General features: G+C 34.1%; 1 protein-coding gene across 9 annotated transcripts in view; it reads left to right on the top strand.

Annotated features, from left to right (window-relative positions):
- Window positions 1-17,164, top strand: part of EXOC1 (exocyst complex component 1) — a 59,707-nt gene that overhangs the window by 23,242 nt on the left and 19,301 nt on the right. For 5 of the 9 annotated variants that reach the window (XM_036852818.1, XM_036852814.1, XM_036852816.1 and 2 more), the window contains 3 exons: window positions 838-891; window positions 8,550-8,699; window positions 13,446-13,551. In XM_036852818.1, the coding sequence (XP_036708713.1) occupies window positions 838-891; window positions 8,550-8,699; window positions 13,446-13,551 (310 nt within the window). The remainder of the gene's footprint in view (window positions 1-837; window positions 892-8,549; window positions 8,700-13,445; window positions 13,552-17,164) is intronic. The other 4 variants (XM_036852822.1, XM_036852819.1, XM_036852820.1 and 1 more) reach the window with 1 other exon arrangement.

Raw genomic sequence — 17,164 nt, 5'->3', positions numbered from 1 at the left:
GTAGCCTGTTTATATATATATATTAACTTAAAATTTATATATATTAGCTTAAAATTAAATTCCCAGAAAAAAATTTAGTGTGTTTAATTGGGATCACAGTATATTCCTGCACACATTTCTTTGATTTTAATATTCTTAGTATTTTTAAGTTTAATATTTAATATTAAGTTTAAATATTAATATTTAATATTTTAGTATTTTTGAGTTTTAATATTTAATATGTGCATATTTGCTCATAGATGTATTTGGGGCCTCAATGGCCTCCTTAAGGCAGACAGTCTAGTTCCTTTTAGCTAAAACTCCCTGAGTTTTAAATAACTGTGCTTACATGTTGCATATACCATTTAGACATTCTTATTTATAAAAATAAGTCCAAACCTGTTACATGTTTACTGTTTGGCTTGTTTTATTTTTCAGTATTTTGAAGTGAGAACTAGGACTTGATTCCATGTTTGAAGTGTATCATTGGCTTCGTGTACTTACATATATGAGAAAAATGACTTAAGTTATTTGTAAATTCCAGTTGATTTAATCTTATATAAACCCTTTGTCTGCATTTTTATATGGAAAGGGATGTTATAATTAAGGTTGTGGCAATGATAATAATGCTAATATTATTAAGGGTACCTTAGAGGGACTTGAATAGAAGGCATTTTAATAAAATAGGTTTCGTATATTTTTCATCTCCTTTATTTTAATAGGGTTATTGGGCAAAAAAAAAAATTGAGGGAAATTCTGTTCATCAGGAAATGCTGTCTGAAATAGTGGATTCTTATTTTGTTTTCACTTGGTAGTATTCTAAAACAATTGTATTTACTATATTTTATTTCTGATTAGTTTACTCAGGCCCTCCTTCAACTCTATAACAGGTCCTACTTTCTTTCGGTGCCTGTGAGTACATCAACTTTGGCTCCAGCTTCTTTGATTCTTCTCTTTTTTCTGTAAAGTTTACTAAACTTAACAACAGCAGAATCTTTATAGATTATAATTTACTGATTTAAGCTACCTGTTAACCATATTTATAGCAGTTTTTTAATGTCCCATAAGAAAAAGTTTATTTAGGCCAAAAAAGCATTTAATCTCATTCTGCTTGCCTTTCTTCCTGTCATCCTATCACTCACTCACTTTCTCCTTCATACATTTAGAAATCATTTGCCAAGTGATTAGAGATGCATACCAGACATTTACTTGGAATAGATGAGAGGCTGATTCTGCCCTCAAGTCACTCACAGTCTAGAGAAGGGAGATATAATAGACTGATGGACTGAGGGAGGGTGTAAGTTATGATAGTGGTACTATGGGAGCATAAAGGAAGACCATCTAACTAAGCATACAAGGGGGAAATTGGGGAAGAAAGACTCTCTTAACATTTTACTTGACGTGAAAAGCATCAAGAAAAAAGTAAGCCTAGAAATCACATAGGAAATACTAATGCACATTTTTCTTACACTATTATTTAAATAATATCTATTTCTACACAGTTCCCTAGTTTTTAAAAATAATCCTGTTGACAGTGATATAGGCCACACTTGCAGATGGTACTGAAAATACTAGTCAGTAAACGATAATCCTTTCTGCACCCTTAATTGTTTGTTGTAACATGCTACTATTTATGATTTTGCTTTCTTGCCTTATAAACTAATGGCTTTGTTTAAAGTAAATGCTTCCAAGTTCTGAAAATCTAACATGTATTGTTACATGTGAGTAACGCATGTTGAAAACCAGAATGTTGCTACAACCTAGAATGTGCTGAAGAAGATGGAAGATTATGGCCCAAGTATAGAAAAGAGATTTTCTGTGTGTTAAATTTAATGCATTGTGTCACCTAGCAAAAGAGTTGGGAAACATGGGTATTTCTTTTCCTGGTTGTGGGACACACTAGCTGGGAAAATTTGATTACCGCATTATGGTTTATCTCTTTGTCAGTCACCAGATTTTTATTGCATGCCTGTTTTGTACTCACTGTCATCCATATATAAGAATAAGAAATGGCTCGCACCCTCAAGATGCTTGTGAGGAGGTGTTAAAAGTAATGTACTTAAAGCTCTACAGCAGTGTATACAGAGTACCTTGGAGACATTGAAGGTTCAGTTCCAGACCACCACAATAAAGTGAATATCTCAATAAAGCAAGTCACACAAATTTTTTTGTTTCCCAGTGCATGTAAAATTTATGTTTACACTATATTGTAGCCTATTAAGTGTACAATAGCATTATGTCTAACAAAAGAATGTACACACCTTAATTTAAAAAATACTTTATTGCTGAAAATTGCTAACCATCATCTGAGCCTTCAATGAGTCATGATGTTTTTGCTGGTGGGGGGGTCTTTCCTCAATGTTGATGGCACTGAGGGATCAAGGTGGTGGTTGCTGAAGAGTGGGGTGGCTATGGCAATTTTTTAAAATAAGACAATGAAGTTTGCTATAATGATTGACTTTTCCATTCCCAAACAATTTCTCTAGGGCATGCAATGCTGGTGATAGCATTTTACCATAGTAGAATTCTTTCAAAACTGGAGTCAGTCCTCTCAAATCCTGCCTCTGTTTTATCAACTAACTTTATGTAATAGCCTAAATCCTTTGTTGTCATTTCAATAGTCTTCACAGCATCTTCACCAGGAGTAGATTCCATCTCAAGAAACCACTTTCTTTGCTCAGCCATAAGAAGCAACTCCTCATCCATTAAAATCCATTAAGTGAGATTATAGCAATTCAGTCACATCTTCAGGCTCCACTTCTAATTCTAGTTCTCTTGCTATTTCTACCACATCTGTAGTTACTTCCTGTACTGAAGTCTTGAACCCCTCCAAGTCATTCATGAGGGTTGGAATCAGCTTCTTCCAAAACTCCTGTTAATGTTGATATTTTGATCTCTTCTCATGAATCACGAATGTTCTTAATGGTATCTAGAGCGGTGAATCCTTTCCAACAGGTTTTCTGTTGTCTTTACCCAGGTCTATCAGAGGAGTCACTATCTATGGCAGCTATGGCCTTACAAAATGTTATTTCTTAAATAATAAGACTTGAAAGTCAAAATGACTCTTTGATCATGGGCTGCAGAATGGAAATTGTGTTAGCAGGCATGAAAACAACATTAATCTCTTTATACATCTCCATCAGAGCTCTTGGGTGACCAGGTGCCTTGTCAGTGAGCAGTAATATTTTAAAAGGAGTTTTTTTTTCTGAGCAGTAGGTCTCAACAGTGAGCTCAAAGTATTCAGTAAAATATTCATGTTGTGAGCAGATTTGCTGTCATCCAGACTTTGTTGGTGCATTTTTAGGGCACAGGCAGAGTAGATTTAGCATACTTCTTAAGGTCCCTAGGATTTTCAGAATGGTAAATGAGCATTGGCTTCAACTTAAAGTCACCAGCTGCATTAGCCCCTAACAAGAGAGTCAACCTGTGCTTTGAAGCTTTAAAGCCAGGCATTTACTTCTCCTCTCTAGCTGTGAAAGTCTTAGATAGCATCTTCTTCTAATAGAAGGCTGTTTCATCTACTTGAAAAATCTTTTGTTTAGTGTAGCCACCTTCTTTAATTATCTTAGCTAGATCTTCTGGATAACTTGCTTCAGCTTCTACATCAGCAGTTGTGCTTTACCTTGCACTTTTATGTTATGGAGACAGCTTCTTTCCTTAAACCTCATAAACCAACCTCTACTAGCTTCAGACTTCTCTTCTGCAGCTTCCTCACCTCTCAGCCTTCATAGAATTGAAGACAGTTAGGGCCTTGCTCTGGATTAGGCTTTGGCTTGTGGGAATGTTGTGGCTGGTTTGGTCTTCTCTCCAGACCACTGAAACTTTCTCCATATCAGCAATAAGGTTGTCTTGCTTTCTAATCATTCAAGTGTTCACTGGAGTAGCACTTCTAATTTCCTTCAAGAACTTTTCCTTTGCATTCACAGCTTGGCTGTTTGATACAAGAGGCCTAGCTTTCAGCCGATCTTGGCTTTCAACATGCCTTCCTCAGTAAACTTAATCATTGGTTTAAAGTGAGAGATGTGTGACTCCTCCTTTCACTTGAACACTTAGAGGCGATTATCAGAGTATTAATTGGTATAATTTCAATATTGCTGTGTCTCAAGGATTAGGGAGGCCGGAGGAGAGAAATAGGGGAATGACCAGTTGATGGAGCAGTCAGAACACACAACATATATCAATTAAAGTTCACCGTCTTATGTGGACACAGTTCATGGTGCCCCAAAACAATTACAATAGTAACGTCAAAGATCACCGATCACAGATCACCATAACAAATACAATAATGAAAATGTTTGAAATTTTGCAAGAATTATCAAAATGTGACACAGAGACATGCAGTGAGTAAATGCTTTTAGAAAAATGGCGCCAGTACACTTGCTTGACACAGCGTTGCCATAAACCTTCAATTTGTAAAACATGCAATTTCTGCAAAGCGCAGTAAAAGCAAAGCACAATAAAATGAGATACGCTTGTATATTAATTTGTTAATTGTATAGCCACATATACATAGTATTCATATGTGTAAGTGCTAAAGAGGTTTAATCTAAAGTAAGTTTACTGAGGATTTAAATAGTCAGATATGGCATCACAGATTAAGACAAGTCTTGAACAGAGTTCATGCAATGCAGTTTATAGCAAATGTATAGATATCATAATATTATAACTACGGTACAGAAGAATCCGGTGGAAATAATCTAATGACCACAACATAACAGTGATTTAAGAGCACTGATTTCTGGTCTTTTTAAAATTCACACATCAATAAAAGTAAATTTGGAGACTGACCAAGTCACCAATTTATTTTACGAAGTAAAAACCTTAAAAAAGAAATATCTCCATCTGCTTTCACTATCGTTTTATTTTTTAAATGACATTTGGTACTAAAAGAAAAGGAAGAACATAATTTCAGACTTTCTAAATTAATACATTTACCTTTATGAGAAACTGGCTCCCATCCTTTTCTTGTTTTCTTATTGCTGCAGGCCAGTGAGAACATCTTCACATTTGGGAATCACTGATTCAGAGCACACTCTCTGTGATACAACTTTCACAGTAATGCTTCCACATAGCTATATTTTAATGAAACTTGAAATGTGTCTTTAATATTCACTTCTTACTGTAACATAAGAGCAATATTTTTAACAATTGGCAAAATTTTTTTGGCTCTTAGATCTTCTTACACACTCAGCTTCCATTGAAATAATAGACTCTTACCCATAACTTACACATTTACTAGGGATTCATGTATCTAGAAATATATTCATCTGGGGGAATCAGACCAGTTACACTAATTAGGATTCTGATATTGGAAGCAGGCAATCAAATTAAGGCTAATAAAATTGAGGAAATATTTGCAAAAGGGATATGTCCTTGTAAAAAATTTTTTGGTTTTTTGAAAGATTTGTCTTGAAAGGATAACTGTTCCCTGCCCCTTTTCCCCCTTTGGTTCTACAGAGACCTCATGATTCTGTGCTCCACCTTTAGCAACATGATAAGACCAATTATGCACTGAACTAAAAGTACAGCCAGGAAAAAACTGAAGTTGTGGGAGGTTTTGCTCTGTGCTTAAATTTGGAAATTTTTCTTTCAACATATATTTACAGAAACATTATATAGCAAAATAAAACCTGTGTAATAAACCAGCAATATTCAGTTCATGCCACAAAAATTATTTCCTTAAGCACATTTCACAATCTTCTAAACATAGGTTGATGTGGTTAAAAACTTAGAAAGAACTATGATTACTTAAGATCGGTATTCATGATGTTTGTTGAAACTTTGCTCGTATTTTCTTTTTCCTTTAAGAAAATAAAAATAAACATGCCTTAACATAGAAAGAGTTCCCAAATCTTGAAAATTTGTTCAGTATTTAACATGAATGTGTCATTTCTGTTAGAAGGTCAGTAAAGCAAAGTGGTTAAGAGTGTGGATGCTGGAGCCAAGTTTCCTGGATTCCAAATCCTGATTCTGCTGCCTGGGTGACCTTGGGCAAGTTAACCTCTTTGTGCCATCTTAGTTGCCCTATCAAGTGAATGGGGGTAATAAAAATACCTACTTCATAGGGTTGTTATGAGGATTAATGTGTTGTTATATGCTCAGCACTTAGAACAGTGCTTGGTTTTAGTAAAGTGTTCAAAATTAGCTAATTGTATTATAAATTCTAGTTATATGTATATGTATATATATTATATATACATTATATATTATATTAATATATATTATATATTATAATGCATATTATTATATTATAATAATATTATATATTACATATACACACACACTAATGAAAATTTGTAATTCACTAAGTTTTTAGAAAATGTATTTGTCTTAGCTTAATTTGGAGAAAATCTAGTATATTATTTTAAAATTATGTTAATAATAGGGTTTTGCTATTTTTTAAATGAGGAGAAAAGTAGTCTGCAGAGTTATTGTAAGGATTAGAATTTATATATATAAAGAACCTAGCATGGTAGTAGGCATTCAGTAAATTGTTATTGTTACTAATTTATTTATCTATAATAAGAAACTTTAAACAATGTCTTAATTTTAAAAATATATAAAGAATAAAATTCTTAGCACATTTGATTTCTAGATGTGATCGTTTTCTATATTTTTTTAGAATTTGTTTTATTTATTTTCTTTATTTTTTTTGGCCGCATCGGGTCTTAGTTGTGGCACGTGAGGTCTTTGTTGAGGCATGCGGGCTCTTCGTTGTGGCACGCAGGCTTCTCTCTAGTTGTGGCATGAGGGTTTTCTCTCTCTAATTGTGGCGCACGGGCTCCAGCGCACATGGGCTCTGTAGTTGTGGTGTGCAGGCTCTATAGTTTGTAGCACATGGGCTCTCTTGTTGAGGCGCACAAGCTCAGTAGTTGCGGCACACTGGCTTATTTGCCCAGCGGCATGTGGGATCTTAGTTTCCCTACTAGGGACTGAACCCGCGTCCCCTGCATTGGAAGGTGGATTCTTTACCACTGGACCACGGGGCAAGTCCCTCTATATTAGTGATTGAACTAAACAATTTAAGTATTTGATTTTCCTGTTTCCTATAGGTATTTTGGAACCATTTTCTCTAAAATCTTTCTGTTAACACTAATAACATTTAATCTATCTTAATAGTAATAGTTTGAAGGTAATGATGTTCTTTATATCAGAGTGAATTTTCAAATGATGGTGATCTTTAAAATGCTGTTTGCAAAAGAAAGCTTTGAATAGTAATATATGTGAAAGATCTTTGTAAACTGTAAAATCCTCTATAAATGTTAACTCTTCCATTTTGCAGGAGAGGCAAAGGTTTTTAATTGAAGAGCTTTCCTGACATTAAATTAAATAATATAACTTAACATGTAATGGTCTGAGTACACAGTTGTAGAAGAACATAAACAGTGATTTTGAGTCTTAAGTCATTGAGAAAAATTAATGAGGAAGATTGGGATAATGAAAAGATATCTAATATTGTTATTAATAAAGACAGAATGTTTGGAAAACATTTATAAGCTATAACAGTTTTGTCAAATGTTCTTTGCTTTTAGTCAGTGTAACTAGTTAAAACACAATTTGGAGACCTTAGCAGACTTAAAACTATAATATCTATTTATGCTTTAGTATATGATATCTGTGATTTAATGGAATCCCAGTCATCCTTCTGATGTGGCCATTAGAAAACATTTCTGTAATGTAATGTTTGTATTGATTGACTTTTGGCAATTTTTGAGTCTGGTTAAAATGATTTTGTTTGACATGTTTTTAAAAGAAAACGGAAGTGAGACTCAGATGACTAAGGTTCAGATTCTAGCTTTCCTCCTCTGTGACCTGTGCAAATCACTTAACTCTTTGAGTCAATTTGTTCTTCAATTTTTCTATTGGATCAGATGATCTACTAGTTCTATATACTCTAAAACAGAAGTCAGGAAGCATTATCTGTCTCAGGCTGTTTGAAAACTTACTAATTTATATAAGTCATGTCAAGGATGAAAAACAAAATCATATTTTTATTTGCTTAACAAATCATTGGAAAAATTAAAATTACACTATTATTAGGGGTTATCCTGGAAAGCCCAGGTTATAGTCATCTGTAGTCCTTCCTAGTTCCAAAATTCTATATCCTATATATTTTCATCTGTTGCTTTAAATATTGTAGACTCCAATGGAAATACCATAGATGTAGACAATTTGTTTTGAATGACTTCCCTATTTGCTGTGTTTCTTAATACAGTTTGTATCATGATATTTATTTGCTTAGTAAATTGTAAGGATATGGGAGAGGCAAGCTTGATTAAAACATTCATTCTCAAAAAAAAAAAACCATTCATCTCAACTCCTTTAGAAGATAAAACAAGTAGTTGATTTATCAGAGAAACCATTCTTGTGTGTTTATGACTGTTTTATGGTGGTGGTGTTCAGTTCACATACACAGGATGATAAAAGAAGCCAAGTAAGTACTCAGTTCTTATTTTTGTATGTGCTGTTGGTTTTGCTTGGCCGTATTTGATCACTGTTTAGAATTTTTAGTTATGACAATGTTTCTTTATACTGTCAATGATATTTATTTACTTACTTACTCATTCTAGGGCCATGATCAGAGTTCAACTCTTGCTCAGCACTCTGTTGAACTGACTTTACCTAATCATCATCCATTTCATAGAGACTTGCTCCGATATGCCAAGCTGATGGAGTGGCTAAAGAGTACCGATTATGGAAAATATGAGGGACTAACAAAGGTATGGATTTGATGCCAGTTACTGAGTATAGAGCATAATCTTTTAGAATCAAGAGGCCATGTGTTCAGTTCCCCAGGTGACATTTGAAATACTATTGTTTATTCTTAGCAAAGTAGGAAATAATTGAATTTCTAAGTGCTCATTAGCCAGGGAGAACATTTATTTACTTGGGTGGAGAAGAGCTAGATTTTGAACTTCCAGTATAATGTAGTTTAGGCCATACTGTAGCCTGAAGCATCATTCAGTTTAGTTAAATGCTATAATTATTTCCTGAGTTTCTTTATATACAATATAGAAACTAGGGAGTATGAAGATGCTGTAAGTGAGACATTTGCCCTCTAAGAATCTATAATCTGTTCTTTTAAGCAAGTGCAGTGTGCCTCTTTATTAAGCAAACATTCCGCTCTTCTAGGCACACAGAAACATGGGTATTTCTATTCCTGGTTGTGGGACAACTGGGAAGAGCAATTATAATTAAAACAATCAGCAAAAAATTAAGTGCTAAACTGGAAATGAGTTTAAATATGTGGCAGTTTAGAGAAGGGAAATCCGTGACCGGAAGCCACGGGGGAAAACTTAATGGAAAACATTGGACTTGAATTGACTTTTAAGTAATGAGTGGAATTAAATTAGCCAGAAATAAGAGGAAGGGCATTCCAGGGATGAGGAGCAAGATGTGCAGACAAAAGTGGGAAAATATGCCCTTTTCCCAGGACTATAAGAAGGCAAGCCTGATTAAAGCAGAAATTCCATATTCTGGAAGAGTGAGAAGTTAGGTTAAAAAATCTGAGCCTTGAGACCTAACAGTATTCTTCACACATGGGAAAAGCCTAGATGGGGGAAACTAATTTAGAACTTAATGTAATAACTGAAATGAAATGAAATCTTGAACCAGAAAGATGATAATAGGCATAGAGAATATAAACCAAAAGAGAGAATCCAAAGACAAGGGACAGGATGATGCCAAACTTGCTAGACTTGGAGATTAGAATAACAGTGGTATATACCACTGACTAAATGTCAGCAAGTGGACAAGAGAAGAGTCATTCATGTATTCATTCAGCAAATGAACTGAGCACCTGTTATGTGCTAACACTGTGGTAAGCGCTAGAGATGTAGCGCTGAAGGAAGTAGGTGAACACTTGCCTGTTCAGAGTGCATATGCTGGTGGAGAAGGACTGACACAAAGGTCAGTTGTATAGCCTGTTGGAAGGTACTGCTGAGGACTCTAGAGAAAATAAAGCAGGGAATGCCAGGACGTCAGAAAGGTTTGCAGTTTCAAAAAGGATGGTCAAAGGTGTCATGAGAAGGTGACATTTGAGCACAGATTTTAAAAATAAGGAGGGGTGAGCAGTGGGAGTTTCTAGGGAAAGCTTTCCCGGCACAGTGCAAGTGCCCCAAGGCAAGAGCAGCCTGGAGCACTTGAGGAGCAGCAAGGAGGCCAGTGTAGTTGGAGCACAGCGAGCCAGGTTCAGGATTAGAGGGGCAGGTGGGAGAGGTAAGGTGGGTGTGGCAGGGCAGATCTGGAAGGGACTGTGCACCACTGTAAGGATTTGGCTTTTACTTTGAGGGAGATGGGGGAGTGGTGTTGGTGCGCTTTGAGTAGTGGAATGACACGATCTGACTTAGATACATGGCCGTCGTAGCAGGAACCCATGGGTTCAGTACTCTACTGTTGTGTGTTGTTTTGTTTTGTTTTGATTCAGCAGAATTCTGATTTGGAGATAGCTTAAAGAAAAGTATTTGCATTACTGGAATCTTTGCCTTTTGAAGTTTTAAGAGGATTAATATTTTAGATAATTAAACATTGTTACATCTCCTTAATAGTTTTGTGCCAACAAGTGCTTTGTCCCCTAGTGAGTATTCAAATGAGTAAAACACTCAAGCTTTTTCCTAATTGTGTTCTCAGTGAGTATTATTGCCCTATCTTTATATATAATGTATTCATGAATGTAATTTAAAGTGAAGAAACGTGATGATAGCCAATCTAGCACTGAATTATGGAATCATTCTCTGCTCACAGTATAGTTTCAATTGACAATATTAATGTGCTTTTTTAAATGAAATTGACTTATTTCCCAGGAATATTACTTGATCCTGTGTTTTGAACTTTTGACAGACCATGTATGCCTCATAATCTAATTTGGTAGCTGAAGTGTTTTCATAAACAGGATTTTATTAAAAAGAAAGAAGGAAGAAAGGAGTGAAAGAAGGAAACAGACTAAACCAGTGTTTCTTTAGTAAGAAATGATAATTAAATCCAGGTACTATTTGCACTTGGTTGGGTGTACACAGCTCACACTTTCTGGCAGGACCAGGAAATGCCTGTTTTAAATTCTTGAGGGATAAGAATCACTAGACCCTGCCCCAACTCTACTTATGGCTGAATCTAAGCAAAGCCCTGATGTTTGGTATACATAATTAGAGCTTAAGGAAAATAGAGGTGCCTTGGTCATGTAATGAGCTCTGCTGTCAGAGTCCTTCCTTCCCAACTGTGGCCCTGGGTTATGCATGTAGGGCAATCCATAATGGAGATGGTCCATCCACGCTTAGGTAGGAAATGAGCTTTCCTCTCCTAATAGCCCCCTGAGGTTGGCAGTCAGTCTTGAAGATTGCTCGGACATCTTCTCTTAACCGCAGTTTTACATTTGTGGAATTTTCTTTTTGTGTAAAGAGAAAGTAAAACACGGAGTTATCTGTAAGGCTCTACAGTCAGCACAAAATAAAGTTGAAAACACTGCCTGAAATAACAATATTTATATTCATAATATTTAAATTTTAAGTAAGGTGCTGTATACAAGGTGCTAAGAAGAATACATACTCACAGTGAGAGATACCTGTCAGGATTTGGTAAATGAATGAACTGAGAGTCACACCTGTCTGTGGCCTTTCCCACCAGTGAATTCTCTTGAGGACCTGGGGGAAGCTATTCAGTCATTTGAATTGCATTGAAAACGAAGATGATTTTCAGTAGTCTGCTCAAATCACTGTTTGCAAAATGCCAAAATAGCTGTTTTGAAACTGTTTAAATTGCCTGGGTCATAATGTGCTCTTTAAACAATTTGGGTATTGGAATGCAGTCTGTAATATTGAGTGATTTGAGTAGAAACCACTAATGAAGATTTTATGAATTGTAAGAAGCTAATTTCCCATTTGTCAGTCCTTTACAATGATTTGCAGTGATCAATATTGTTATGAGAATTTAAACTTGAAAAAATGAGATGCTGAAAAGGTGAAACAGCCCAATGAAATAGGAATAATTTTAGGGTATATTTTAATTTATATTTCCTTTTAAAGTTACCCAAAGATCACAGGAAAGAATTTCCTGTTTGACTAATTTTCTTACAGAGACTGTGTGGGAATGTATATGGCCTACAGATTGAAAAAAGCAGGATCTGTATTATGTTTTATCCAAAAATTGTTTTATAAGGATATATCTATAAAATATCTAAAAAAAAATCAGTGGTGGACTATGAGTCAGTATACAAACATTTAAATAATGTATACCTTTGAAAGGTGCACCTGATGTTTAAAGCAAAGTAAACCTGCTCTAAAACTGGGTATGTTAATTTGAAATAATAAAGGAAGTTGAAGCGTAGATTCCATAATAAATTTAAAAGAATAGCTAGGTACAGCAGTTTTTCTGCTGTGGATTTATTTAAATTTAGTGAAACTCTACATATGGCATTTAACTTAGGACTTGGAAAAATACATGGTCTCCCACTGTTGAAGAATCTTTTGTAAGGGTATAAGATGTTTTTATGTGATGATAAGCAAATATGATGAAGAAATGAGTTTGCATGTTAAATAATAGACTTTTTCATTTGAACTAGATTAAATTAAATTTGCTTTTTTAAAAATAAATTATTTAATTATGAAAACTGTAAGATGTATTAATTAAATTCTTGTTGAAAGTAACCTATTTGGGGGTAATGTAATACCCTATGCTGGCAAGGTATGGTAAAACTCAGTGTATTCCTTCGTTGCCATTGACACTGTCTTATTGGTCTAATCGTTTTTAAAGCAACATGGCAGTATGGAGGAAGAGTTATAAAGATTCCCTTATTCTTTGGCACTGTAATTCCACCCTTAGGAAATTATTCCAAGGAAACAATTCATTAGAGGTGAAAAGCTTATTGTAACATTGTCTATCATAGCAAAACATTGAAACCACTGAAGTGGCCTGTGTTAGGAGATTGGTTTACTAAATTGTGGCACATCAACAAAGCGTAATACTGTGCAGTCATTAGAGTGTGAGACTGGAGAAACATAATTGCTGTAACCCAAATACCCTATACAGTATGATTGTAACTATATTTAAAATATGTGAAAGGTAATACGTAAAAATGAAAATGTAAGTGTGATTATGTTCAACTTCGTATTTTTGTAAATTCTTAATGTTATGATGTGTTTAATTTTTTTAAAGGACAGAAAATAGCCTTCTTTTTATATCCTATGAAATGCATCAAAATTTTAAGAGCACATGTAGAGAAAAAACGTAGGGACACCAAGTGGGGAAAGCCGGGATGCGGGGTGGGGGGGTGATGAATTGGGAGATCAGGATTGACATATATACACTAATACGTATTAATAAGAACCTGCTGTATTAAAAAAAATAAAATTCAAAAAAAAAATTTTAAGACCACAATATTCAAAACAAGCACAAAGGACTGGGGGGGGGTTGAAAAATGGAAGTTGTTATGTTTGTTTTATTAATAAGAAGTATGTGTTACTTTTCTTTTTAAGAATTACATGGATTATTTATCACGACTCTATGAGAGAGAAATTAAAGATTTCTTTGAAGTTGCAAAGATCAAGATGACTGGCACAACTAAAGAAAGCAAGAAGTTTGGTAAGCTTAGGCACCTCAGTCCCTTGTTTTCTATTCTATTAAAAATGGTTTTATTTTTATTTATGACAAATAATTCTGAGACTTTTTAGGCAAAGTGGAAGGAGATACAGTAGAATTAATGAAAGAATAAATCTAATGCATTGGTTTAATTTATAGGTATTTCATAGAAAAAATATTTATGTCTGTAAATACATTTTTTACTAATTAAAATTCTACAGTATGTGAATCTGACAGCAATTGTGTATTCGTGCTATGTTTAAAAGTACAGTTAGCCTCATATCCACAGCTGTGCAACCCATAGATATGGAGGACCACCTATGGGACTTGAGCATCCATGGATTTTGATATCCACGACGGGTGCTGGAACCAACCCTGCACAGTAAGCGAGGGACAACTATGTATATTCATAGGAGAAGCAGTTGACCAGAAAACGAAGTGCAGTCTGGTAGAGAAAAGAACTAAACTAAGAGACACATGTTGAAAGTTCAGTTTCTGATTTCCTAAAAGACCTTTCATAACAGTTGGAGGCAAGTCTGTGATCTCTTAAGTCATTGCTCTCCACAGGGAAGTGAAAGTGATTCCTGGCTTCTTACTTCTCACTGGCTATTTTGAATCAAAAAAGAAGGTTTTAAGTGTTTTCTCCCCTGCCAAGGGGCTATAAAAATGTCACCAAAATTTATCCTGTAATTATACCTTATTTTTCCAAAGAGATATTTTTGAAACAAGTTGGTTTTTGTTCCTTCTAAATATGTTAAACAGACAAAAACATGATTTTAAAGGATAACCAGTGAAAGTATCAAGTTGCGAGGAAGTGATTTGCCGAGGCCACATTCTGCTCTTGCATGTACCCATCTCTGGACTTCCTTTTGGATGGAGTTCTGTGCCTACTCAAGTCAAAACCTGGCCTTAAATGGCTACAGTGTGTACTCAGTGTGTCTGCATAGCTCCCCTTTAGAACCATGAGTTTAGCATTTGCTTGTTGAAAGGAGCCTATGCCCTAAGCAACTTCTGTAATCAGGAGATAGGATTGAAATTGATAGCTCATCTTTCCATTCTTTTCTTTAGGACAAAGAAGACTCTCTTTAGTGGGTAGTTATTTTGTGATTCACTGGTTTGTGGGTTTTTTTTTTTTAAATCCAACACTAATATATTGATGATACTAGTCCAGATTTTTTAAATGGTTTGAATTTGTGTACAAATGTATTGATTACACTTTGGTAAAGACACTGATAAGAATCTTGGGACAATAGGCTTTTGGAAACAGAAATGCTAACTCATCCTAAAGGTTAATTGTTCTTAAAAAGCAGTGTGTTTATATCCTTGTTAATGTTTCACCATGGGTATGTTATACTTTTTTTTTTTTAGTAAATGACATATTAATACAGTTACATGTTTAATGTTTTCATTTAGTATATTTGTCACCACTTGTTAGTGAACCATTTTATTTTGAGAGAACTCTTCTACAGTGAAAACTGAAGTAAAAGAGAAATCTTTCTAAAATTATCTCCTCAGGAGGTTATTAATGCCGATATCATAATAGCTTATCAAGCCTAAGATTCTCATTGAGATAAATGACATAATAGAAATCTAATTTAAATCAAGTATAATAGTATCTTAATGGTATCATTGCATTAACCTGAAATGTTTTTTCTTTTCTTACCCCTTGAGAAGTTCTTAAATTATCTTGTTAAAAATTATTTTTAATTAACCTAATACAAGATACAGAAGATAGTTTTATAGTTTTAAAACAGTGTTAAAATTATATCTCTTCTATGTATCTATTAAATAATAAGGAATAGGAGAGTAATTTGTAACAGTTGATGTAATCAAGTTGATGTAATCAAAAAAATTATAGTTTCTATTACTTTGATATTATCAGTTACAAGAGAAGAAAAACTAAATAATAATTCAGAAGATAAAAACGGTTTTGTTCATCTTTGAAGATCTAACTTGTTAGTCAACATTTAAAAATAAATTTCAAGTTAAATACAAATGGCTTAAGAAGTTCTTAAATAGGTAGAATGTAAACTTTCTAAAGGTATCTTTTCAGTGATTTAAATTATGTTTAAATTAGTTTTTAGTAGTAATTATAATTAAAAGGGACACCTAAAATTTTGGGAAGATAACTTTTCAATGAATTAAAATTAAGTAATTATGAATAAAATTTTAATTTGTTTTGTTTTTGACTTGCTCTGAAAATGCTGGGTCACAGATACTAATACGAGTAGAAAGTCAGATTGAATGTATTTTACCAAAGGAAATTGTGTAGTCAATATATAGTCATGGAGATTCAGGGGAATTCTCTCTTTTTCAGTCACTCTTGACTCAAGACTTTTAACATCTACTTAGTTCAAATAATTTAAAATAATGTTAAAATGCCAGTAAAGTACTTTTTCTTTGTGATAAGGTCTTTTTGTAGCTCTGCCTTTTTTGATCTGTAGGTTTACTTTGATATCCTCAAAGGTGTGGAATTTCCCCCCCAAGATTGATACTTTGGTGTTTTGTTTTCCCTTTGTATTCTACAGATGTACTTAATGAAAAGGCAGGAAAACAAAATTTAGTAATTATTTTTCAAATTGCTTGTTTTTTTTCTTTATGCAGCTGAGAAAGACACAGATACATATATTATTTAAGCCCATTAACATATACATTTACTTAATTACTTCCTCATATTTATAATCCAAAATTTAAAATTGATATGCCAGAAACATTTTTTCATTGTTTCTCCACTAAATTAAGAAATCTTGTTGATTCCAAAGGGAGTCTTGAACGCAAGACTGAATTCAATCCTGACTGGAAGATTCATTCAATAAATGTTTATTAATTACCTATTATATAATAAGCACTGCTAGGTACTGAGAATCCAGCAATGAGCAAAGACCCTACCCTCTGGAAGCTTATAGTCTAGCAGGAATTATTTAAAGATATTTAAAAGTTTACCAGCATATTGGTGCTTGTTGATGATAATATACACTTTTTATGAGCCCCAAATGGGGCACTACTAGTAACTCTGTATTCTTTATTGACTACTAAAATATATATATATACATAAATAAATAAAGCATTAGGCTTTGCTCTGGAATTGGTGAACTTAGTAGAGTGACACCTTAAGGCCACCAGAAGGTACTATTCAGGATGGCCAGCTAGTAGCTCCAGCACATCCCTCCTTGCTTGCCACTTTAATGTCCAGCCTTATTGTTTCATATTCCCTTGAGCTTTGAGTAGCCAAGGCTGGGAAGATTCACATGTCTCTGCTGTGGCAAGTTAGTAGTTCATACTTGGGATTTTGCCTTGAAGTTTGGCAGGAATAGTGACAGTTGACACATTGTTTTCTATTTTTTAAATATTTCTAGATTAGAGTTATATTCTTTAATTTTCTGTTTCATTCTATAATTTCTTTCTTTGCCTTTCAAATTAACTTCTAATTTGGGTTTAGAATGTTTCACAAGATGATCTCTACAATTGATCTAATAAATATTAGAGAGAGATTTTAGATAAAAGAAATGCCAGATGACCCTAAAAGAGCTCCAGTTCCTGCATTAAACCTGTTCCCTCAGCTTTACCCTTCCATCTACCCATCTCCTAATAATTAGTATTTTTGATACATACCTTT

Source organism: Balaenoptera musculus, chromosome 5 (genome assembly GCF_009873245.2).
Source record: "Balaenoptera musculus isolate JJ_BM4_2016_0621 chromosome 5, mBalMus1.pri.v3, whole genome shotgun sequence".
NCBI lineage: Eukaryota > Metazoa > Chordata > Mammalia > Artiodactyla > Balaenopteridae > Balaenoptera > Balaenoptera musculus.
The sequence above is the reverse complement of the archived record's forward strand: the minus strand, read 5'-3'. Positions and strand labels throughout refer to the sequence as shown.